This window comes from Muntiacus reevesi, chromosome 7, assembly GCF_963930625.1.
Source record: "Muntiacus reevesi chromosome 7, mMunRee1.1, whole genome shotgun sequence".
NCBI lineage: Eukaryota > Metazoa > Chordata > Mammalia > Artiodactyla > Cervidae > Muntiacus > Muntiacus reevesi.
Genome location: NC_089255.1, coordinates 14,797,867 through 14,825,525, shown reverse-complemented (window position 1 = coordinate 14,825,525; position 27,659 = coordinate 14,797,867). Strand labels below are relative to the sequence as shown.

At 35.5% G+C, this 27,659-nt stretch overlaps 1 protein-coding gene across 1 annotated transcript in view; it reads right to left on the bottom strand.

The window, feature by feature from the left end:
- PIAS1 (protein inhibitor of activated STAT 1) overlaps positions 1-27,659 on the bottom strand; it is a 125,678-nt gene that overhangs the window by 75,083 nt on the left and 22,936 nt on the right. The window contains exon 2 of the mRNA XM_065940831.1: positions 15,227-15,671. Coding sequence (XP_065796903.1) covers positions 15,227-15,671 — 445 coding nt within the window. The remainder of the gene's footprint in view (positions 1-15,226; positions 15,672-27,659) is intronic.

Below are 27,659 nucleotides of genomic sequence, written 5' to 3'. Positions count from 1 at the left end.
AAAAAAAGTAACAACACAAAGCAAGGTAACTTTATGAGGAAAAGTCTAAAAGCAGGAGGAAAAAAATCAGTTTAATTCGAGACTTTCCCCCTCAGATTAAAAACAAAGGATGGTCATTCTCACCACCATTATTCAACAGTGTATTGCAGTCCCAAAAAGTGCAATAAAATAACAGCATATAAGGTATAAAAGAAGAAATAAAACTGCCTCAACTACCAGATGACATTGTAGCATGATATAGAAAATTTCAAAAACTTTTTTAAAAAAAGCCTTCTTAGAACTAAGTAATGAGCTCAACAAGGTCACAAGCTAGAAAACCAAGAACAAAAAGTCAAGCATACCTCTATATACTAAAAACTACCATGAAAAATCAAAATTTAAATTATAATACCACCTGTAATCACTCAACAGAGCGAAATACTTAGATATAGCTCTAATAAACAAGTGTAAGACTTGTATACTGAAAACTACACACAAAATGCTGATGAACAAAATAAAAATTAAATGCAAAGATATTCATATATTGAAAGACTCAATAGAAAAACTGTATATTATCCCTAAATTGATATAGAGGTATAACTCGATTTCCATCAAAATCTCAGCAGGTTTTTTTGGTAGAGAGAGACAAGACCACTTTTAAAATTTATATGGAAAGGCAAAGAAACTAGAATAGCAACAAAAATTATAAAACAAAAGAATAAAGTTAGAGAAATTACTCTGCTCAATTTTATGAGACTATATATCTATGGTAACCAAGATCATGTGATATAAATGAGAGACAGAAAACAGATAAGTGGAACAGAACAAAGGACTCAGAAATAGACCCAAATAAATATGGACAATGATTTTTGACAAAGGTGAAAAAGCAATTTGATGAAGGAAGAATACACTTTGATGAAGGATAAAGCAAATGATACTGCAGTAATCAGAAATCTGGAGATGAACCTCACCTTATATAAAAGGTAACAACAAATGGGGCACAGATTTAAACATAAAACATAAAAATATAAACCTTTTAGAAAAATACCATAGGAGAAAATCTTTCAGACATATCCAGAATTGAGCAAAGAGGTTTTAGACTTTACCTCAAAAGCATGATCTATTAAAAAAAAAAAAATTCAATTTTGCTCTATATAATACCCTATCAAGAAGATAAAAAACCACTACAAAAAAGGAGAAAATATTGGCAAATCACGTATTCAACAAAGGACTAGTATCTAGGATATGCAAAGAACTTTAAAACAACTACAAAACAGGAGAAAATATTGGCAAACCACATATTCAACAAAGGAGTAGTATCTAGAATATATAAAGAACTTTGAAAGCTCAATAATGAAAACACAAATGAATACTCCAATTAGAAAATGGATAAAAAATATGGAGAAAAATCACTAAAGAGGATATTCGGATGCCAAATAAGCAAATAAAAATGTGTTCATAAAAAAATTTTTTTAAATAAAAAATAAAAAAAGATGTTCAATAGCCATTAAGCCAAATTAAAATTATAAGATATCACTACACATCTACCAAAGGCAAGAGAAAAAAAAAACCAACCAACCAAATGATGTAAAAGATTCAGAGAAACCTGATCACTTATACATGGCCAGTAGAAATGCAAAATGGTATAGTTATTGTTTGTGCCTTCCAAGAGTCTCTGTTTCCCTCAGTCCTATGGAAGTTCTGTAAACAAATCCTGCTGTCCTTCAAAGTCAGATTCCTTGGGGATTCCCACTCCCTTTGCAGGTTCCCCAGGTTGGAAAGCCTGATGTGGGACCTAGAATCTTTGCAACAGTGGGATTTTTATGGTATTACTGTTCTTCAGTTTGTGGGTCACCCACTCAGTGGGTATGGGATTTGATTTTAACGTGATTGTTTTCCTTAGAAGAAAAGCTATGACCAACCGAGAGAGTGTATTAAAAAGCAGAGACATCACTTTTCTGACAAAGGTCCATATAGTCAAAGCTATGGTCTTTCCAGTAATCATGTATGGATGTGAGAGTTGAACCATAAAGAAGGCTGAGCACCAAAGAATTGATGCCTACGAATTGTGGTGCTGAACAAGACTCTTGAGAATTCCATGGACAGCAAGGAGTTCAAACCAGTCAATCCTAAAAGAAATCAGTTCTGAATATTCATTGGAAGGACTGATGCTGAAGCTCCAATACTTTGGCCACCAGATGTGAAGAACTAACTCATTGGAAAAGACCCTGATGCCGGGAAAGACTGAAGGCAGGAGAAGAAGGGGACGCCAGAGGATGAGATGGTTGGATGGCATCACTGATTCAATGGACATGAGTTTGAGCAAACTCCAGGAGACAGCAAAGGACAAGAAAGCCTAGCGTGCTGCAGTCCATGGGGTTGCAAAGAGTCGAACACGACTCAGTGACTGAACAACATAGTAACTGTGGAAAATAATTTTGCAGTTCCTTTTAAAACTGGAAATGAACTTACCATATGGCTCATCAACTGAATACTCAGGCATCTATCTTAGAGAAAGGAAACTTATTTCCACACAGAAATCCATATATAAAGTGAAAGTGAAAGTGAGGTTGCTCAGTCGTGTCCGACTCTTTGCGACCCTGTGGACGGTAGCCTAACAGGCGCCTCCATCCATGGGATTCTCCAGGCAAGGATACTGGAGTGTGTTGCCATTCCCTTCTCCAGGGATCTTCCCGACCCAGGGATCGAACCCTGGTCTCCCGCATTGACGGCAGGCGCTTTACTGTCTGAACCACTATAAAGAGTAATAGCAATTTTATGCAAAATAGTCAAAACACTGGAACTATCTAAAATGTCTTTCAGTGCATAAAATGGCTAAATAACAGAATACTATGCAACAGACTACTTCCTAGAAATGAAAAAAGAACTACTGATATACACAACAACTTGGATAGACCTCAAAGAAATTATGCTGAGTGAAGAAAGCCAATCTTCAAAGGACATAAGGCATGATTTTTTAATGTAATAATGGTGAAATAATTTAGAGATAGAGAACGGATTAGTGGTTGTCAGGGACTAGGCATGGGGGAGGAAGATAAGTGAGGCTACGAAAGGGTAGTTTAACAGGCAGTCATGTGGACTTGGTGGTAGTTACATGAAGCTACTATGTGATGTGATGTTCAAGCTGGATTTAGAAAAGGCAGAGGAACCAGGGATCAAATTGCGAACACTTGCTGGGTTATCGAAAAAGCAAGAGAGTTCCAGAAAAACATCTATTTCTGCTTTATTGACTATGCCAAAGCCTTTGACTGTGTGGATCACCACAAACTGTGGAAAATTCTGAAAGAGATGGGAATACCAGACTGCCTGACCCAACTCTTGAGAAACCTGTATGCAGGTCAGGAAGCAACAGCTAGAACATGACATGGAACAACAGACTGGTTCCAAATAGGAAAAGGAGTACGTCAAAGCTGCATATTGTCACCCTGTTTATTTAACTTATATGCAGAGTACATCATAAGAAACACTGGGCTGGATGAAGCACAAGCTGGAATCAAGATTGCTGGGAGAAAGGTCAATACCCTCAGATATGCAAATGACATCACCCTTATGGCAGAAAGTGAATAAGAACTAAAGAGCCTCTTGATGAAAGTGAAAGAGGAGGGTGAAAAAGTTGGCTTAAAGTTCAACATTCAGAAAACAAAGATCATGGCATCTGGTCCCATCAATTCATGGCAAATAGATGGGGAAACAGTGGAACAGTGACAGACTTTATTTTGGGGGGCTCCGAAATCACTGCAAATGGTGACTGCAGCCATGAAATTAAAAGACGCTTGCTCCTTGGAAGAAAAGTTATGACCAACCTAGACAGCATATTAAAAAGCAGAGACATTATTTTGCCAACAAAGGTCCATTTAGTCAAGGCTATGGTTTTTCCAGAAGTCATGTATGGATGTGAGAGTTGAACTCTAAAGAAAGCTGAGCACCGAAGAATTGATACTTTTGAACTGTGGTGTTGGAGAAGACTCTTGAGAGTCCCTTGGACTGCAAGGAGATCCAACTAGTCCATCCTAAAAGAAATCAGTCCTGAATATTCTTTGGAAGGACTGACGCTGAAACTGAAATTCTAATCCTTTGGCCACCTGATTCGAAGAGGTGACTCATTTGAAAAGACCCTGATGCTGGGAAAGATTGAAGGCGGGAGGAGAAGGGGACGCCAGAGGATGAGATGGTTGGATGGCATCACTGACTCAATGGACATGAGTTTGAGTAAACTCCTGGAGCTGGTGATTGACAGGGAGGCCTGGCATGCTGCAGTCCATGGGGTCGTGAAGAGTTGGGACACAACTGAGCGACTAAACTGACTAAACCACGTGATAAAGTTGCAGAGAGGTATACACACAAAAGTGAATGCATAAACAACTGATATAATTTGAATAAGGCCTGTGAGTTGTACCAATGTTAATTATCTAGTTATTAAGATATTGCTCTACAGCTAGAAAAGATGCTAACAATGGGGAGGCTGGGTGAAGGGTAGACAGGATGATCCATACTGTGCACTTCTTTGGAGTTTTCTATGAATCTATGATTATTTCAAAATCAATTAAAAAATACACACAAGCTATAACTTGGAAAAAATTTGCAAATCATGTATCTAAGGACTAGTATCTAAAATACATATATGGCAACTCTCAAAATTCAACACTATATAAACAAACAAATTTTAAAATGTGACTCTCTGACACATATCACAGCAAGATTCTTTTTGACCCACTTCTCAGACTAATGGAAATAAAAACAAAAACAAACAAAAGGGACTTAATTATTAAACTTTAAAGTTTTGGCACAGCAAAGGAAACAATAAATAAGATTAAAAGACAAAGCTCAGAATGGGAGAAAATAATTGCAAACGAAACAACTGACAAAGGATTAATCTCCAAAATATATAAGCAGCTCAATACCAGAAAAACAAACCAATCAAAAAATGGGTGGAAGATCTAAATAGACATTTCTCTGAAGACATACCGAAGGCTAACAAACATATGAAAAGATGCTCAACATTGCTCATTATTAGAGAAATGCAAATCAAAACTACAATGAGGTATCACCTCACACTAGTCAGAATGGCCATCATTAAAAAAATCTACAAACAATAAATGCTGGAGAGGATGTGGAGAAAAGGGAACCTTTTTCACTGTTGGGAATGTAAAGTGACACAGCCACTATGAAGAAGAATATGGAGATTCTTCAAAAACTAGGAATAGAACTACTATATCACTCAACAATCCCACTACTGGGCACAGACCCTGAGAAAACCATAACTGAAAGAGACCTATGTACCCCATTGTTCACTGTAGCACTTTATACAACAGCTAGGACATGGAAGCAACCTAGATGTTCATCAACAGATGAATGGATACAGAAATTGTGGTACACATATACAATGGCTATTACTCAGCTATAAAAAGGAACACATTTGAGTCAGTCCTAATGAGCTGGATGAACCTAGAGCCTATTACACAGAGTGAAGTCAGTCAGAAAGAGTAAGACAAATATTGTATATTAACTCATGTGTATGGAATCTAGAAAGATGGTACTGATGACCCTACTTGCAGGGCAGCAGTGGAGACACAGAAATAGAGAACAGACTTGTGGACACAGCGGAGCAGGGAAAGGGTGGGACGAACTGAGAACAGCAGGGAAGATACACATTGCCAAACGTAAAACAGAGAGGGTTAGGGTTAGGGTTAGACGGGAATGTGCTCACAGGGAGCTCAACCCAGTGCTCTGGGACAACCTAAAGGGGTGGGATGGGGTGGGAGATGGAAGTGGGGTTCAGGAAGGAGGGGATATATTATGCATATCTGTGGCTGATTCATTTCGATGTATGGCAGAAATCAACACAATATTGTAAAGCAATTATCCTCCAATTATAAAAATCAGGAAAACAATGTGAAAGACATGCACAAATATTTCATCAAATACACACATGGAAAGATGTTCAACATCATCATTAGCTATTAGGGAAGTACAAATTAGAATACAATGAGATATCACTACATACGCAATTAAACACTGAAAATAAAAAGCAACAATGACATATAAGCTGGCAAGGATGAAGAGAAACTGGATCTCTCATATATTGCTAGTGGAACCATAAAATGGTATGCACACTCAAGGAAACAGTTTGGTGTTTCTTCAAAAAACTAAACACATACTTAGAACTCAGAAAACTCACTGCTGGGTATGTATTCAGAAAAAAAGAGAAAACTGACGTCCATAAAAAAATCTATAAATGAAAAAGAAACAAAGAAAAAAAAAAACTGCACATCAGTGCTTATAACATTATTTGTAATCGACCAAAATTGAAGAAAACCAGAACACCCTTCAACCGGTAAAAAGGTAGAGAAACTGTGATACATGCATACCATGAACTACTACTTAGCAATAAAAAGGAATGGAACGCAAATTTCCAACACAAATCATAAATAAAGTCAAAAGATATCACAACAGAAAAAACAGTTGTGAATTATATCACAAAGTGCTAAATTCCTTAATTTTACAGATCAGAGAAAACCAATTTTTTTTAAGTCCTTGATTTTTTTTTTCATTTATTTTTATTAGTTGGAGGCTAATTACTTTACAATATTGTAGTGGTTTTTGCCATACATTGACATGAATCAGCCAGGGATTGACATGTGTTCCCCATCCCGATCCCCCCTCCCTCCTCCCTCCCCATCCCATCCCTCTGGGTCTTCCCAGTGCACCAGCCCTGAGCACTTGTCTCATGTATCCAACCTGGGCTGGTGATCTGTTTCACCCTTGATAGTATACTTGTTTCAATGCTATTCTCTCAGAACATCCCACCCTTGCCTTCTCCCACAGAGTTCAAAAGTCTGTTCTGTACATCTGTGTCTCTTTTTCTGTTTTGCATATAGGGTTATCGTTACCATCTTTTTAAATTCCATATATATGTGTTAGTATACTGTATTCGTGTTTATTTTTCTGGCTTACTTCACTCTGTATAACGGGCTCCAGTTTCATCCATCACATTAGAACTGATTCAAATGAATTCTTTTTAATGGCTGAGTAAGATTCCATTATGTATACAGACAGAAATATAGATCAATGGAACAAAATAGAAAGCCCAGAGATAAATCCACGAACCTATGGACACCTTATCTTTGACAAAGGAGGCAAGGATATACAATGGAAAAAAGACAACCTCTTTAGCAAGTGGTGCTGGGAAAATTGGTCAACCACTTGCAAAAGAATGAACTAGAACACTTTCTAACACCATACACAAAAATAAACTCAAAATGGATTAAAGATCTAAATGTAAGACCAGAAACTATAAAACTCCTAGAGGAGAACATAGGCAAAACACTCTCCGACATAAACCACAGCAGGATCCTCTATGACCCACCTCCCAGAATATTGGAAATAAAAGCAAAAATAAACAAATGGGACCTAATGAAACTTAAAAGCTTCGACACAACAAAGGAAACTATAAGCAAGGTGAAAAGACAGCCTTCAGAACGGGAGAAAAGAACAGCAAACGAAGCAACAGACAAAGGATTAATCTCAAAAATATACAAGCAACTCCTCCAGCTCAATTCCAGAAAAATAAATGACCCAATCAGAAAATGGGCCAAAGAACTGAACAGGCATTTCTCCAAAGACGACATACAGATGGCTAACAAACACATGAAAAGATGCTCAACATCACTCATTATCAGAGAAATGCAAATCAAAACCACAATGAGGTACCATTACACGCCAGTCAGGATGGCTGCTATCCAAAAGTCTACAAGCAGTAAATGCTGGAGAGGGTGTGGAGAAAAGGGAACCCTCTTACACTGTTGGTGGGAATGCAGCCACTATGGAGAACAGTGTGAGAATTCCTTAAAAAACTGGAAATAGAACTGCCATGTGACCCAGCAATCCCACTCCTGGGCATACACACCGAGGAAACCAGATCTGAAAGAGACACGTGCACCCCAATGTTCATCGCAGCACTGTTTATAATAGCCAGGACATGGAAGCAACCGAGATGCCCATCAGCAGACAGATGGATAAGGAAGTCCTTGAATTTAATGACTAAACTTTTAATATGTTGACTGCTTGACAATTTTTCTTTGGTTCTGTATTTTCTCATTTCTCAGATTAAGCTTATTCTTTGAAATAAAATGTTACTTTCTTTAAGATTTTTTTTTTAATGGACCATTTTTTAAGGTCTTTATTGAATTTGTTACAATATTGCCTCTGTCTGATGTTTTGGTTGTTTGGCTGCAAGGCATTTGGGATCTGAGCTCCCCGACAAGGGATCGAACCTGCACCCCCTGCATTGAAAGGCGAAGACTTAAACACTAGACCACCAGGGAAGTTCCATAACCGCCACGGAAGTCCCATAAATCAATTTTAAATGAGCAAAGTTCACAGAACAGTTCAAAGAGAAAGAAATATAACCATCTCAAACAAACTGTCTCTCCTAAGAGATGCAAGTAAAAACTTCAATGTATTACAGATACCTAATCTGAAATGTTCAAAAAGTTTAGTAACAGAGTATTCCTGAGGCATAGGGGAAAAAAATATTCTCTACATAGCCACTAACATTATAAATTGGCAAAAACCTTTTCTGGAGGGAAATTTGGCAACATCTATCAAAATTTTAAACATACATTCTACTTCTAGGAACTTATCTTATAAAAATATTGGATATATTTGGACATGTGCATAGGGATATAGATCCCAGAACAATCTGTGTAATACAGCTTTTTTGTGTAATACAGTTTTTAATAGCAGGAAAGTAAATGTCAATCAACAGAAGAATATTTAATAAAACACAGTCCAATCAACTGCATACTAAGCAGATGCTAAAAAAAGAATGAGGCAAATATGAGGACAAAAACTTTCTGGAAAGACATAAAAGGAACTGAAAGCAACACCTGTGGTTGAAATAAAATTAGGAGAGAGACTTCCTTTTCACTATAAACTCTTTTGACTTTTATATGAAGTAAAAATGCATTAAAATGTATTTTGAGAAAAAATTAAACATAATAAATAGACTGAGCGACTAACAGTTTCATTTTGACAAAACAGAAATAGACTCACAGACACAGAAAATGAACTTATGGTTGCCAGGGTGGGAGGAGGGGGTTTAAATTAGGAGTTTGGGAATAAAATATACACACTTCTATGCATAAAATATATAACCAACAAGGACCCACTGTATAGCATAGGGAACTATACTCAATATTTTGTAATAAACTACAATTAAAAAGAATATATATATTTATATATAAAGCTGAATCATTTTACTATATACTTGAAACTATTATAAATATTTTAATTAAAAATTTTAAAAATAAAATTGTAATTTATATTACTTAATGGACACTAGTGTATGGTGATACTACTGTATACAGCAACAAATGTAACTAAAATGCATAAGAAATAAATTAGTCAAATTTGCCAAAGTTTAAAATAAATAAATATTCTCTACATCTTTTAGAAAAGAAAAGAAACCAGTGCTGCCAAATTAGGAAGACAAGTTTCTAGGGAAGAAACCCGCCTACAGAAAAAATTAGTGCTTTTGATTTCCTAAATTTCAAGTACAGAAGAGCACAGCCTGTGTTGAATTGTTAGAAGGCAGATTTTCTAAAAGCAGAGTAAATCATAAACCTTTGAATGCCCTTTTCAATACTTATCAGAGCCTGCGTCCTTGAATTTGCATCACCTGATCTTCAGGCACTAGCTATTAGGCATGTCAAGGAAGGCAAATTGAATTATAAAAAATGAGAGGAGAAGGAAACTGTGAAATCTAATCCAATGCCAGAGGAGCCCTTGGCAGAAAACACTGGTAACCAATGTTATTAAGATGTAGCAGAAACCCTACCCGCACTGCACAAAACAAGATGGATCATTTTAACTATTTAGGAGTGCTGACACCATCTGCTGTCTTGTTTCCTAAGGCAAAAAATCAAGTGTGTGTGTGTGTATGTGTGTGTATAATTGGATGAATAAATATATATTAATTCAAATATTTTCTATAAATTATTCACACTTCTTCCCAAGTCTAAAATAACTGTAATTTTCTTTATGCAAATGTCCTACTTTAAAAAGAAAACAGATTGACCGAGCTTTCTAAAATACTGAGACTATAAACCCTATACACTTAGGCTGTTGAACTTTCCTAGGAGTATCAATACACTGTTCCACATCAAAGTAGAACTACTCGTAATAGAACTCAGGAAAATCAAATATACATTGAAAAGAGATGTGGTGTTTTAGACCTGTGGTGTTTAATGAAAAAGACTATTTGACAAACATTAAAACCTATATAGAAGTCACCTCCCAAGACTTACAAAAAGAGTGAGGGAGAGATAAATTGGGAGACTGGGATTGACCTATACACAGTATATATAAAACAGATAATAACAACCTACTGTATAGCACAGGGAACTCTACTCAATTTTCTGTAATGACCTATATGAAAAAGGAATCTAAAAACAGAGTGGATGTATGTATAACTGATTCACTTTGTTGTATAGCAGAAACTAACAGCATTGTAAATCAACTATACTTCAATAAAAATTAATTTTAAAAAAGACTTAAAAAGAAAAAAGTGACTTGCTTCATGACAAACTGAAGAATGACAGCCATATGATCAATTAAAATGTGTCTCAGTTTCAGATTATTTGCAGAAAACATTAGAAAATACTTTATTTATTGTATTTAAATAAAGTGGAGAGCTAACAAGTGTTTACTGTGGTTACCACATAAGAGGTTCTTTTGAGAGTATACAGATGAATACATCAGAGTTGATTTTGAGGAATAAATCACAAAATTTTATCAAGAGCATGCAAGAAAGTGAAATTGATTTGGACGGGAAAGAACACAGATATATAAGGGGGGCATCATGGAAAGTTTAATGGAAAAGGCTTTTCAAAGCATCTGAAATAGGCCTCATAGAACAAATAGGATTTTAATACTGACAGACAAAAATACACAGTAAATTAAGCATTTTACTTTATAAACATCTTTACCTCATCTCCCAATTCTTCCAGTTACTATGGACAATGAAAAGAGTTCTCTTTAATATGTGTCCCAAAATGAAGAAAGACCTTAAAATTACTTACTGTTAAAGAAATAAATTATAAAAATGGATAAAAATTATCTAATAAAGTAAAGGAATGCCAAAACTATTGTTTTTAGTTAGAAACATGAACCGTGCATACAATACAAACATTCAGCTTACACTGGAACCTCTTAAACTCTGTTTAAATTTAGTGCTTACAGTTAAAATTGAAGGGGAGAAAAATGAAAAATTAAATTTATCCATCACATTCTGAACTCAAATGATTGTGATGAATTAGCTAAGTACAGGTCAAAACTAAATTCTTAAAGAGTCTGTAACGATTTTAAATGTATGTATGCTGAGAAAGAAAAGAGAATGCTGCAAGGCATTTAATTTTTCAGAAAATAGTTTTCTAGATTCAAAACAAACGACCTACTAGCAAAAATCATCCTTTAGAAAACTGAATCCTACGATGAGGTAGTCACTTCAATTAATGAGGTACAGAGAAAGTCTTTTAACAATGTTAAAAATCTTACAGATTCTTTTTTTCAATCGTTTCTGTTACTTAGCAGGGCTTTAAAATACGTTCATTCTAAATTCCTGCAGATTACTCAGAATCTTTTTTCAATCTTTTCAGAGTCTCTGAGTATTTCCATCCCACAAATACTTACTGGATCAATAAACTCCCACAAATCACTTTCTGGTGAGCTTTCTATGTATAACCAAATTGTTTTATTTTATTTCTATGATAAGAGTGAGAAACTAGAAATCTATTTACATCCCACTAAGCAATTCTATAGCACCTATCATTTTGTGTGTATATCAAAAATAATGGATTTATTCATGAAGACAGGCTTCCCTGGTGGCTCAGATGGTAAAGAATCTGCCTGCAAAGCAGGAGAGCTGGGTTCAATCCCTGGGTCAGGAAGATCCCCTGGGAGAAGGGAATGGCAACCCATTTCAGTATTCTTGCCTGGAGAATCCCATGGACAGAGGATCCTGGCAGGCTACAGTCCATGGGGTTGCAAGGAGTCAGACACGACTGAGCAACTAACACACACATTCATGAAGTCTGGTGTTCTATTAATACGAAGTCACCAGAAACAATGAGTTAGTGAATATTGAACCATTGCTCCTAGGAGAAACACAGGGTTAAGTTCCTATAAGCCTCTGATCACAACATTTTTTCAACAACTGATCAATATCTAACCTTGCTTTCTGTGTGTTTCTATTTAAAGACACATTATTTGATATATATTGATAATTCATTAACACTAAGTTCACCGCCAACAGCACTGTAATTCATGCCTGAGCAAAACTGATCTAATACGTATGTTTTCTCCACAATGCACATCACAGCCTTTTTGCATTTCAGAACATTATAGACAAAACTTCAACACTATGTTTAGGGGCCATTTTAAATAATGTGATCATCAACAAAAAGCACCGAAATGCAAAAAATGTGGCAGTAAGTAGAGTGCAAAGAAGATATTTGTTTATGAGAACAGAAAACAAGAAGGCAAGAACCACCTAGTCAACCACAGGTTGAATGTGTGCATCAGCCAACTCAAGATTTTTGCAGCTCTGTGCATGTCTCCAAACGGCTATGTAACTGTTGTGAGAAGTGATTTTGAATTTACAAGTAAATTTGAGATAGCACACATTCACTCACCAGAATGTGCAAACAATGAGGCTCAACAACACAAATAAAGTTCAACTAAATAAACCTTATGGGAAATATTTTAGCACTTCAGTCAATTTTGTAAATGCAAGGGTTTACTTATTGGATTTCAAGAATGGATAAAACTTTATGACACTGTTCTTAAACTGTTACATGAAAACACTCCATTAAAGCATTCTATAACTTTTCAGATGAAGAGTAAAGAGAGAAATATTATTTAAAACTCACTGACTACTCTTTAAAAAGTCATTAAGAAGAAAATACTATATAGAAAGATAGCAAAAGCTATCTGTAACTTTAATGTAATTTCTTATGAACTATCTCCTTCTAATATCTTTTTAGGGGAAAACCAGATATTTACCTGTTATTTTTACACACTAAAAAGTTCATAAGGATAAAGTATCCTGAAGTAATAAGATATTAAGCTACAAAGGCATAAAAAATTAGTGTAGACAATCAGAAGTGAGCATATAACATACACACTTAAGCAAAGTACCTCAGTTAAGTATCAATCATTTAAATGCTCAATTTTATTTATTTAAAATATTATTCAATATAATCATAATGTATATCCAGTTTGCATTTCTACTTTTCATAACAAAATTTAATAGACATGTATGTAAACATCATCTATTCACTCTGGTACCTGAAATTCATATTAGTAAAACTGAAAACAACAAGATATGCTAATTATTAAGCATGTTTTTGGCAGCGAAAAACTAGAATAGAAGATTTATTTAGAACACAGAATTAACAGTCGTTAAAGAGAAAAGAGCTACTTTATATACATATGCTCACACATGTACACAAATACATTATATACACATGTGTATGTACACATACACATTATATACACATGTGTATGTATATATGTGTGATGTGAAAGTTGCTCAGTTGTGTCTAACTCTCTGTGATCCCATGGACTACACAGTCCATGGACTTCTCCAGGCCAGAATACTGTAGCAGGTAGCCTTTCCCTTCTCCAGGGGATCTTCCCAAGGCAGGGATCGAACCGAGGTCTCCAACATTGCAGGCGGATTCTTTACCAGCTGAACCACAAGGGAAGGCCGTATATATATATATATGTGTGTGTGTGTGTATATATATATGGCCTCCAACAAAAACGGGGAGACGAACAAGGAAAAGTCTATAATATATCAGTAAGACAAAGGGAGGGAGAAGCAAGTCACAGAATACTATGTACAATATGATTCCTTCTTAAAAACGAGAAACATAACGTGCTTATATACCCATACACACTAAGCTGCTAATGAGGAAGGGAATTTGGCACTTTTACTTTTTATAATGAGCATGTATAAGTTTTAGAAGTTTACAGCAGGTTCTCAACAAGTGTTTCCTTATTAATGGCTATTTTACAAATGTGATAAAATTCATGTTGTTTGAAAATGACTCCTATAATCTTAATTTATTCATGTATTCTGCTAAATATAATTTAAAACAAACATTTCCTAGTTCAAGAATTTCTGTAAATGTTCTCAAAATTCAACACTCACCAATCCCCCAAACTGAAATGTTTACTGATTTGTAACAGGGATTGACAAATTTTTTCTGTAAAAGCCATACAGTAAATATTTTAAGGTTTTGCAGACATACATGGTCTCTGGTGCATATTCTTCTTCGTCTTTGTTTTTACTTTACAATCCTTTAGGAATATCAAAATAAAAAAAGTTCTTAGCTCAGATCCACCAAAACAGGCTGCAGACAGGATCTGCCTTTCCTGCCACAGTTTGCCAATCACTGATTTTTAACAACAAACCAGCATCTGAAAGTCTGATATTTTAAATGCATTACACTGAAAGAATCAGAGATCCCAACAGGGTCAGTTTTCTTCTATCTTAAATAAAGTAAGGGAGCATACAGCAATTAAAACTTCTAGTTGTTTAATACATTGAATTCTATTAATATATTACACACTGATCAAACAATGGGAAAACATAGTACATGAAATTTCAAGTGTTTATTAGTATTATATAACCATGATCATGTGGGTACCTGCAAGACACACATATTCACTTGAAAAAGTCAACTGAAATTGAAATACTACACATCAAAGCTCACATCTCCTTTTATAACAATTTAAACCATTTACTCATTTAAATAATCAAAAATATCAATAGTCATTTTAGATGTCATCAACCCTTAAAAATTAAATACAATTCAGAGACTGACAGTAATTACTGGGTTTTGATTTTGTAAAGGTTACTATAAAATATTAATCAACAATCCAAAATATTATACTTTTTAAAACATTTATATTTTTGAAAAGTTATTAACATTCACTGTGTCAGCAACCAACACTGAAGACTTGAATATACTTTTTTCCTGTCTAAAAGACAGCTTATATATATTTGATTTTGTCTAAAACTGAAAGATCCTTATTACCATCTGGATGCTACTACCAAATATAAAATTCATTATGAATAATAATCTGGGTCACATTCAAACTCAAAAGTGAAAACGTATCCTCCAATAGTAACCAAATAACCATTATAGAACAATCTTACCTAGACTTGTGGGTTTTATCAGTTCATCCAGTAAATCATAAAATGGTAATTTCTGAAGTTTTATATCCGGATGGACTGGGTGAAGAGCTGGTGTAAGATGAGGGAGTTCCAGTTCATGTTTAGGTCCCAGGAGAGAAACGGGGAGTAAGGGGGAAGAGGCAGGGTGGCCATCGTAAGCGAGCTGTGGAATGGCAGATGGAGACAAAGCTGCTGGCATAGGACTTGAATGCACGTTGGGGATGGACAAGTCCGCAGGCGTCATGATTTTCTGGGGGAACCTCCGCCTGTAGAGTTCTTTAATTTTCATTTGTACAGCAGGACTGCAGCCAGCCTTTAGCAAATGCAGGGCTTTTGTGAGAAGTTCGTGTTTGCGTCCGTGCTTGTTTCTCCCAGCGTAGCCCAACAGTACTTGGAGTTCAGAAACTCTAAGGCTCATAACCATTTGCTTAGAGACAAAACAAAATGTGAAATATTAGTATTCCAATAACATAATTTACAATATTAAATAATACTTTATTATAACATTTTATCCTTATGTTTCGTTTACAAAGGCCAGTTCCATTATAGTCAATTCTAGTTATTTCAGACTTAAAATCTAACCATTTAAAATAAGTAACCAAAGAAATTTAAAATTAATGTTCATAAATTCACTAGCTTCTACGCAGGGTTATGAAAGCTGTAAAATAAAGCAGATATGAGGTAGAACCACATCGCACCCCATTTCACTGTCACAATGAAAACAGCAGGTCTTTACCCAGCACCCACTAAGCCTCCAAGAGAGCACTGCGTGCTTTGCGGACGGCCAAGGATAATGAGCCCTACAGAGAACGCGTGTTCTTGGGGAAAGATTACACACACATGTGAAACACACCAACAGTCCACCTCAAGCACCAGATGCAGGCATGATACAAATACTGTAACATTATAGACAATATTGTATTCTATACTAATTTTGGGATTTACAGGGCTTAAACTATACCTTTTTTGACCCATTATATACCATATACATATGATATTTTCATATGGGTTGTCATTAAATCTTTACACCACCACAAGGTGTTACCCTTCCTGCTTTACATGTGAAGAAACTAGTTAAGAAAGGTTAAATAACTTACCTAAGACCACTTAGCTACTATAATAAATATCAACCAGGATTCAAACCCAGATATGTGTAATTTTAAATCCCATGATCTTTCATTAAACCATTAGGAAAAGGATGAAACTGGAAACATACTATTGACTCTATTGGCAAAGCTAGGCTAAGAAATTGGGAATTCACTGTCAAGGGGATTAGGGCTCTGTGCTTTCACTGCTGAGGGCCTGGGTTCAATCCCTCATGTGGAAACTAAGATCCCACAAGTGCAGCAAAAAAGTCCAGGAATTCAATCCTCATGTCGAAATGCATAAGCCTGTAGTAAAGAAATCTAACTTTGTTTAACTCTCTGTTCCCAAATTTCTTTCTCCTTTTCCCCCAACTTTTAATACTAAGAGACCACCAACAGGAAATATCAATGTATACCAATTCCCTCATTTTAAAGTTGAGAAAAATGAAACCCAAAGGGAAATATGACCCAAGATCGTAAGAGCTATTAACAGCAGAATCCTGACTTTACCACCACTGGTAGAAGGTGTCAGGATGAAAGACACATGTAATCCTACCATTTGCTCTCTATTTTCCCAACTGTTTTATATACTCGTGCATGTGTGCTCGGTTGCATCTGACTGCAACTCCACGGGCTGTAGCCCACCAGGCTCCTCTGTCCATGGGATTATCCAGGTAAGAATACGGGAGTGGTTTGCCATTTCCTCCTCGAGGAGATCTTTCCAACCCAGGGATCGAACCCGTGTCTGTCTCCTGCATTCTCAGGCGGATTCCTTACCACTGAGCCATCAGGGAGGCCTCATCCCAAATACCAGTAACACAAAAGCTCACCTGGCTTCCCTAATTTATGGCCACTCCTGAAATGACATCCATTTCAAGCCAATCATCTAGAAGTTACCTACATATTACAAAACAATTAAGAAAAACAAGTGTATAAAGAGCTTTATACGCAACACAGGTGGTTAATCAAAAAACTATCAGCCCTTCCCCTACCTTCTCTGGCCTGGTTTCCTCAAAGCTCACTTTGTCATCCGTGCCCTTTCAGCCTGGCAGAACTAAATGATTCTCTTTTCACTACTCTCACCGGTCATTTTTCATATCTTTATTTTGGCACTTATTTTGCTGTACTACAATTTTATTTTTATACAAACAATTCCATGATCAGACTGAGGACCTCTTTGGTACAAGGTCATGTTACCTTCAGCTTCTAACACTACGGCCCAACAATAATGCCTTGACAATGCATGATGAACAAAATTAGAAAGTCATACCAGAAGAAAGGGTGGGGATGGATTCTACAAGGATAAGTTATATATACAACTAAAATATAACTCCAAATGAACTTCCAAGCTCTTAGGTTCATTCAAAGGTATAACACAGACCTTAAAAACAAATTTTACCCCAAATCCTTTCTTTCTTTAATTAGACATAAATATATCTTTCTTTAGATTGCTATCAGAGGTTAAATAATTACTATGTCAATTTTTCTCTACTATTCTACCTGTCCTAAGAGTACAGAATAGTTTTAAAGATTTTTTTACTACTTATTTTAAAAGGAACAGAGATTTCAACAGAAAAGCACTGTATTAGTAAGTAAGTTGCTCTTAGAGAATAACATGAATTATGCTTCAAAGATTATAGGTTAAAAATAAATTTAAGTTGACATTGGTCAAATATATTTCATTTTACAGAGAAAACACAATAAAGTTTTCAAAACAGAATGTCTTTCTATTTCAATTCAATTCCATTCTAAGTCAAACACAAACAAAAATCAACATTCAGGGGTTACTATAAACTTCTCACAACTTTTGTCCTAACTCTATGGATGTAAGGATTTAAATGCAGCACAGATGGATTATTGCTCTATTTCTATGGAAGAGTACATTGACAACTCACATAAAATTAAATCTTGATTGATCATCAAAAGAAAAAAGTTAATGACATAGGTATAATTTTTGGTTTTGTTATCACAGGATGCATAATTAATCATAATTACTGTCCTCATTTTACACATGGAAAAACTGAGCCCTAGGAAGGTTAAGAAATTTGGTGAGTATTACACAACTACTTCTACTCCAAACGCACTTTTATACTATGTTACTGTCTTTTAGAGAAAACCAACCACATGCCTTTTAGTTAGGAAAATTTTTTAAAATATCAATTTATTTAATACTCAATCTCAACTTCAAGTTTCAACATTTTAGCCTTAAAAAACTGGTGGTTAAGATAAAAAAAAAATCTGGATTCAAATTAACCACTTCACCTTATAATCAGATATAGTGAAAGATGAGGGTCTATCTATTGCTATTACTGGAGCAGCTTCTGCACAATCTTAAGGACAGTAATAAGCATGCAGTATTTAAAAAAACAAGTAAAAGAGGGTGGGAAACACAAATATCTGAACTTATCTATTACTCAAACCAAAAACTTCAGAGAAGCATGGAGCAGTCAATTCACAGTGTAAAGTGTTGACAACAGAGAAAAATTAAACACATCTGAAATGTTGAAATGCAATGTATTTTAATCTTTCATGTGTTTAAAATCTCCATTTGTTAGCACTACAACAAAATGAATATTTATATCTAAGGATAACATCAACCACTGCTACTACTAGAAATCACTGCCTTCTTGGATAGCACTGAGCTGACTCTACATGCCCAAATGATAGTTTTCAGAATCCTAAGGAATTTAGAATGTCTGAGAAATGAATATATTCTGTATAGAAAGCATTCTGTGAGAGACATCTTTCTAAAATGAATATTTTTAATCAGATAAAAATGCACAGTTCTAAAAGTCAAAATTTTAGAAGAAAAACATGTCCCTTGCCCTGCCCCCATTTTTCACATCCTTAAGGCAACCATTTTCAATTAAGTCTTTTTAGCTGTGTGTCTTCTGGCATTTCCCCCTCTATTTCTTCTATATAGTAGGTCTTTTAGAGTTATTTAAAATAACTAATGTTTTAAATTTAAAAATTGATTCCTATTAAAAGATAACGATTTAGATTTGTTACATCTCCTCTACCTCCATCTTTCTTTTTTAAAATATTTATTCATTTATTTGGCTCTTCTGGGTTGTGGCATGCAAGATCTTTTTTGCTTTTTTTAACTTGCAGCATGCAAGATCTTTAATTGCAGAATACTAACTCTTAGTTGTGGCGTGTGGGATCTAGCTCCCCGACCAGGGATGGAATTCGGGCCCCCTGCACTGGGAGCACAGAGTCTTAACCTCTGGACCACCAGGGAAGTCCCTACCTCCACCTTTCCATCATCATTTTTGGTTGACTCAATTGTTGGTGTTTACATTATTACTATGGCTGTAAATAATATTCAAAGATGAGCCAAAAGTACATCATGATTACTGTTTATTTTTTATAAGACCTTAGTTAATAACTGTACCATTTGTGTATTTGCTTAGTTTTCTATGAAGTAATAGCTAATTCATCTGCAAACTGCTAAAGTGCAACTTTCTTCCCAACATATTCAACTATATCAGGTAAACCTCTGTTTTAACTTCCTTCTTCAAAATATACTTCTTAAAACCCTCCATTAGGTTCCAATTTGAACTGCTTGCTCTCTTGGCCTGGCAACAAAACTGTGGTGATGGAATTCCCTCTAACTTATCCTGGGAATTCCCTTGTCACTCGTCATGTTGGACCTCGTTTCCTTGATCTCACTTCTTCCTTTCTGGATTTTCTCTTTTTAGTGGGGTATTTCCTCCAGTAGCTTCCTGAGAAGAGGGCATGGGAAATACACTTTTTAAAAATTCCTTGTATTGTCTAAAAATATCTTCATTTATTCATACTTAATAAGTGAGTTTGGCTCAGTACAGAATTCCAGACAAGAAAGTATGTTCCGTCCGAATTCTGTAAGGCTCTCCTCCTCATCTCTGCTAAGCAGCCTGGCGTCTTTCTGATGGCAGTCTTTCAGTCACCTATGTGTCCCTTACAGAAGCTTCCCATGGTTTTGTTTGTAACTGTATGAACTGACCGTGGCTAAGTTTCTACATGTAGTAATGTATGTCCTTCAGTCCTGGGACGACTGCTTACAGTAATCTTTCTTTGACTTCGTTCTCTTTCTTTTATGTCTATTATCTAGATTATGGCCTTCCTAAACTGTCTCTTTTGCTCTATTTTCTTTTTCCTCTTGCATTTACATCTCTTGTCTTTAGCTCTACTTTCTGGGAGATTTCCTGAACTATAGCTTCTAACTCTTCTTTTAAAATTTTAATTTCTATGAGTTCTTTTCTGTTTGCTGCACACTTCTTTTCTTTTCCTTCTGCATCTTGTTCTTATTTTACACGAATTTAGTATCTTCTTTACTCTTGAGGATATAAATAAATTGGGTGCTTGACATTGTAGTTTTCTTCAGCTGCCTGCACTGTCTCTATAATCCAAGGTCTTTCTTACTTTCTTACATTTTCTCTGGTCCCTGCCTCTCAGGCTTGATGTCCTCCTTGAGCAAGAGGAAATCTTTGTACATTTGTATCTAACAGTAAGTGTGTGCTCAGTCACTTCAGTCATGTCCGACTCTGTGCGACCCTATGGACTGTAGCCCACCAGGCTCCTCTGTAAATGGGATTCTCCAAGCAAGGAATACTGGAGTGAGCTGTCACACCCTCCTCCAGTGGATCTTCCCAACCCAGGGATCAAACTTGTGGCGTCTCCTGCAACTTCTGCATCGCAGGCGGATTCTCTACCTCTGAGCCACACAGGAAGCCCTGTATCTAATAGTAAGACGACAAAGATGATCAGATGAACTGTGTCAGTGACCAGACCAGGGTACTTCACTCCAGGATGATCAGGCAGGAAACTTGGCTATCATGAGGATTCCTTTTTTTCCTTTTATCTGATCAATTTTGGCAGAAAGGAATCCTTCAACTTCCTGGTTTGGCAGTATAAGGCTGGCTTCCAGTGTTCTCAGAACACAGTAGGGGAACGGGGAGGGAGGAAGAAGAGGTCCTTACCATCCAATAAGAATACATTTCAACTTCATCTCTTCTCAGATATTTAAGATTTTACACACACAGATATACACACAACACACATATACACAGACTGTATGTGCCTGTATAAGAACATGACTTTGACCACAGAGGAAGGGACCATACACTGAGGAAGATAAATAATCAAGCAATAGTGATGAGAACTGTAGACTGAGTGCTGAGATAAATAAAAAGTGCCAGTGTTACTTTCTCATTAGCTATGACCTTATGTTATTAAAGGTCATAACTAAATTCTGAATAAGAATTAGGTACTTCCTTTTGAACCACCTAATTACCCTTGTTCACACATTCACACTGCAGTATTTTAAAGGATTAGTCATGAAGCAGACCCTATATTACGAATCTTTATCTGGTATCAATTTGCAACCAATTATAAAGCAAAATGAATTCTAAAGGTAGACAAAAGAAGCATTTAACAATGTCCATTAACAAAGTATTTCATTTCTACTTTTGCTTTCTATCCACATAAAAACCCAATTATCGAAAATACTGTACATACATTAAAGATGGTACAGTACACCAAAATATTTTATTCAATATTTTCAAAGTTGAATTCTTTCAGTGGAACTGACCTTGGGATCATTTCTAATCCTTTTCATTTGAAATAGTTAAACAATTGTTAGATTAGCAATTGTCAGCAATGTCCAGTTCAACCAGAAAACCTAGTTAGACAGTTTCTACTAAAGGAGCAAGTTAGGTTGGTTACATACTTCTCCATAATCTTGTTCCACCCAATTTCTCATCTTGTACTGATTTCTCAATATAAGATGACCGAAAAATGACCTGCAGTGCCTACTCCTCTAGCTGACTACCTTTCCTCTTTTCGTATCTTCCATCACATGGGTTGCATTTAGCTCCGATATAATGACAAAACATGAAGATTCCATTCTCCTTTAAGCGAAGTACGAACCTAACATTCTGTTGAAATAGCATACCATGGCTTTGATTTTTGATAATTTAAACATCATTCCCGTTTCTGTACTACCACATTTCATGAAACCGATAGATATGTCCTTTAAAAGCCCCTTCTAGATGATAACTTGAATACTAAAAATAACAAACTCAAAACAAAACAGTTTAAAATTTGGATAAAATATTATTTTTAAAATTAAAAAGTTTAGTTTAATTTAAAAATCAAGAATTTAAAATTCTAACACATTGCTAAACTTCTTATGCACAGGTAGGAAAAACAAGACTTTATACAAAAAGTTGCTCTATACATAGGTGTATAACAAACAGTTTCTGGATTTATGAATGAGCCCTAAATGAGTTGTAGAAAGAGGGAATACTGGAACAAAGAATGAACACAAAGAGATAAGCTATTCTTCAGAGACAGGGGCATAAATCATATTAATTCAATTATCAAAAGTAACAACACTGACTATGTGCTAGGTACAAATACAACATAATATGGTACTAGTATATGTAGAATTTGGATTCTAGGACTGACTTGGCCACTAATTTACTGAATCACAATTTTCCAGGGTCTATATTCTCATTTAAAAAATGTGAGATTGACTAGAGCTTCTCAAAGGTTCCTCAAATCCTCAAAATTCTGTAATACTATAACTCTATTAAGGCTTCCTCATAACTCAGTTGGTAAAGAATCTGCCTGCAATACAGGAGACCCAAGTTCAATTCCTGGGTCAGGAAGACCCGCGGGAGAAGGGACAGGCTACCCACTCCAGTGTTCTTGGGCTTCCCTTGTGGCTCAGCTGGTAAAGAATCCTCCTGCAATGCGGGAGACCTGGGTTCAATCCCTGGGTTGGGAAGATCCCCTGGAGAAGAAAAAGGCTACCCTCCAGTATTCCGGCCTAGAGAATTCCATTGCACTCTATCTGAAAGTTAAGTGGAAAAGGAGGAAGAGATAAATGTTAACAAAACAGGACTTCCCTGGCAGTCCAGTGGTTAAAATCCAAGCTTCCAATTGTAAGGGGCACAGGTTTGATCCCTGGTCAGGGAACTATGATCCCACATGCTGCACAGTGCAGCCAGAAATTTTAAAAACTAAATTAATTTTTAAAATATTAACAAAACAAACAGTGATGGAAAAAACGCACTCTGTAACTACGCAAAACTTTCAATCATTGCCTTCAATTTGGGTCCCAGAAAAGTGATTAGTAAAAAACCTTAGAGGGAAAGTATCAGGAGAAAGAACTATGTGAGGGTCACAGATACGACCTATTCAACCAAAGTCAATGCTAGAAATAGTGGAGTTCAGACTTGAAAGTCAGGTGACAAAGACCACACGATGCTGTGGAGTACTGACAATTACAGAAACTAGTAAGTAATCTGAAATGATTTTTTTTTTTTTTTTTTGTGGCCATAACGCATGGCACAAGAACTCCCCCAATCAGGGAATGAATCCACAACCCCTACAGTGGAAGGCCAGAGTTTTAACCACTCACTGGACCAACAGGAAAGTCCATTAAATGATGTCTTTAAAAACTGTAGAATCACAGGATCATAACATAAAATAGAACTTTATTTTTATTGACATATAGTTGACTTACAAGGCTGTTAGCTTAAAATAGAACTTTAAAACGAATGGATAAGGAAGCTGTGGTACATACACACCATGGAATATTACTCAGCTGTTAAAAAGAATTCATTTGAATCAGTTCTAATGAGATGGATGAAACTGGAGCCCATTATACAGAGTGAAGTAAGCCAGAAAGATAAAGAACATTACAGCATACTAACACATATATATGGAATTTAGAAAGATGGTAACGATAACCCTATATGCAAAACAGAAAAAGAGACACAGAAGTACAGAACAGACTTTTGAACTCTGTGGGAGAAGGTGAGGGTGGGATGTTTCGAAAGAACAACATGTATATTATCTATAGTGAAACAGATCACCAGCCCAGGTGGGATGCATGAGACAAGTGCTCGGGGTGGTGCACTGGGAAGACCCAGAGGAATCGGGTGGAGAGGGAGGTGGGAGGGGGGATCGGGATAGGGAATGCATGTAACTCCATGGCTGATTCATGTCAATGTATGACAAAACCCACTGAAATGTTGTGAAGTAATTAGCCTCCAACTAATTAAAAAAATAAGAAAAATAAAATAAAATAAAATAGAACTTTAGAAATCTTCTTGTTCAACTCTTCATCTAATATATGAAGTTCTACTTGTAACCTCCCTAACTGATGGTCTCCCATCCTCTGCTGAAACACTTAAGATTGTGAACTATGAGTTTACAATCTTAAAACAGCACATATTATTGAAAAGTTCTGTGAATTGACGCTCAATGGTTTTAAAATTTCATTCTGTTGGCAGAGACCCCTTCCCAGTCTGGTTCCTTATTCCAAGAGCATTCTGCTGTCCATCATACTCACAGTGAGTGATATAATCCAGATAAAAGTCTGACTATTCTTAGTATTATCTATCTTATTATGAACACAACTATTTCTACCAGTGCAACCTGATAAGGCATTTTAGGCTGACAGGATTATTTTATTTAGGCAAATGGAAGGATGTTTTATGTTATGCTTTTTTTTCAGCAGGGGCAGGGAGTCACATCCACATCATATTGTCACTCATATTAAGACTGAGGTTAACTAAAACCTTTATTCAATTGTTTTCACATGAAATGCTACTAGGTTAAATAAACCCCCTCATCTTTTAATTTTTTTTAATTTAAAAATAGAACTTTATATATAGTAATGTTAAACTTCATTTTTTTCACGTTCGTCACTCCAGCCTTTCAAAATGCTGTGTAAGAATTGCACCCTGCAGTCTCAACTGTAGCACTTATCACAGTGTTACCTGATTTTCTAGTCTATGTCCTCTCCTAGACTTTAAAATTTTCAAGGACACTTTTCTCCACATTACCTATGCTAAGGATGGTAGATGATATCCAGTAAATGCACTGGAGATGATGGTGATGATGAATTAATTCCTCTTGATTCTGTCATCTAACATATTCTTCCCAGTTTTGTGTCACCAACAAAATCTGAGAGTTTTGCTTCTTAAATATTAATACAGATCACCCTTAAAACTTGAGATATAACAGGGTCTAGGCTATAGAGGCCAATGGCACATGATAAGAAATTCCCGTTCAGATAACAAAGTTAAAGATTACAAATATTACAAATAAGACTGTTCAACTACTTAGAGACAGATGATTACTTTCCCCCAGGATTCTCCAATTTTAAGGTAATTATTCAATAAACATTGTCCAGGGTGCACAAGAAAAACAATTCAGGTTATTATATACCAGCCTTGACTTATAGCTCTCAGAGAAAAACAAGCTTAGAAAAAAAGATATCCATCTTTTGGGGAGGGGGATGCCACACATCTTGTGGGATCTTAATTAGTCCCCCAAGCAGGGACTGGACTCAGGCCCTATCATTAAAAGCACCGAGTCCTATCCACTGGATCACCAGAGAATTCTCATAAATGTTATTTTTATTTTTTATTTTTTAAATTTCTATTACATTACAGTTTATTATAGGATATTGATTAGAGTCCCCTATGCTACACAGTAGGATCTTGTTGTCTATCTCTTTTATAAACAGTAGTTTGTATCTGCTAATCCACAACTCCTAATTTATCCCCCTCACTCCCTTTCCCCATTGGTAACCATAAGTTATATCTGTGAGTGTGATTCTGTTTTGTAAATTTATTTGTATCATATTTTAGATTCCACATATAAGTAATATCAAATAGTATTTGTCTTTCCCTGCCTGACTCAGTGCACATAGTATGATAATATCTAGGTCCATCCATATTGCAAATGGGTATTATTTCATTTTTATGGTTGAGTAGTATTTTATTGTGTATATATACCACATCTTTATGCATTCATTTGCTGATGGACATTTAGGCTGCTTCTATGTCTTGACTATTGTAAACAGTGCTGGTACAAACACTGAGGTGCATTATACAAATATCCTGAAAAATCCTGGGAATGACTGCTCACAAACTACTAAGAAATATTGGGGAAAAAATAGGTTGCACGGAAAAGCCAAGTCCTACAGTGACAGCTTGTCTAAGTATTCTTTTAAATCCTCTCAGAAACCTATTAATGATAATACCCCTTCCTTTTCTACATAAATAGAACACTCTCACCTGATTATTCTACGAGTTACAGCTAAGAGAAACAACAGAAACATCCTTTACTGCAAGGTAATATTGATAATAAAGCAAAATTGCTGAAGTATTACAAAACTTAACACAGACCATTATCTTCAGAACAGATCAGTATGATAAACATTTACATGCAAAGCTTTTATAATAGTTAAAGCAAGTTTAAGAAAATGCTCATATTTTCTTTGGAGAAATTCCATTAATGTATATAAAAATGCATTTCAAGGTGAGACCATGAAAACATACTACACACTCCCTGAAATTTAGGGAGGAGGGAAGATCAGGTACTTACAAGCCTCTGATATCAAAAAACCTAACAGCATCCACACTTGCATATCCAGAACATTAAACAAACAAAAAAAAGTTGGGGGGGGGCAAACCAATGCCAATGTTACTGTCAAGGAAGAAGTAATTTTTTTTAAGCACAAAATTAGGAAAAAAGTTTAACTCGTATATCTATAGATCAAAAAAACTAGCTAACAAGAGAAAGAAATGTACTATAATTATGCTAAAAGAATAATTTACCTTTTGTTGATATCAGAAAGTAAAATACATACATATATTATGAGCTTATCATAATCAAACAAAAATAAAAACTCAATGCCTTTCCTTAAATGCATAACTAATCAAATTCTAGAACATTTCTCCATATAGTCAAAGCAATTACATTCTTTAAAGTGCAAGTTCAATTCTTTCTTTCCTAAATCTACAAGGGCATAATTTTCCATTCAAAGATCAAAAACAGAGATTCGTTGATAGAGAAGAAACAATACCAATAGCTGCATCCTAAGTTTAAAATGATTTAAAAAAAAAAAAAAAGAAATTAGCTAGGCATATTGGCTAGCTTGGAAGAAGCAACACCTAAATGGCCTTTTAAAAATCTGTTCAATGAATTAGTATTCAACCCTCAAAGTTCCCCTAAAACAGCAATGTTTTTCAGGGAAATGTAATTGAAGCTTTATATATATATATATATATATATATATATATATATATATAATATTATATATAGAAATCATATTATATATAGAAATCATATTATATATAGAAATACATATATAATAATTGTTAATATTACAATGCGTTGATCCCAGCCCTTCCTTCCCCCACTTCCCCCACAAGTCTGTTCTCTATGTCTGTGAGTTTGTTTGTTTTCTATTAGGTTGGTGCAAAAGTAATTACGGTTTCGAACTCTGAATTGTAAATCATTATAATTAGCCTCAAACACATCTT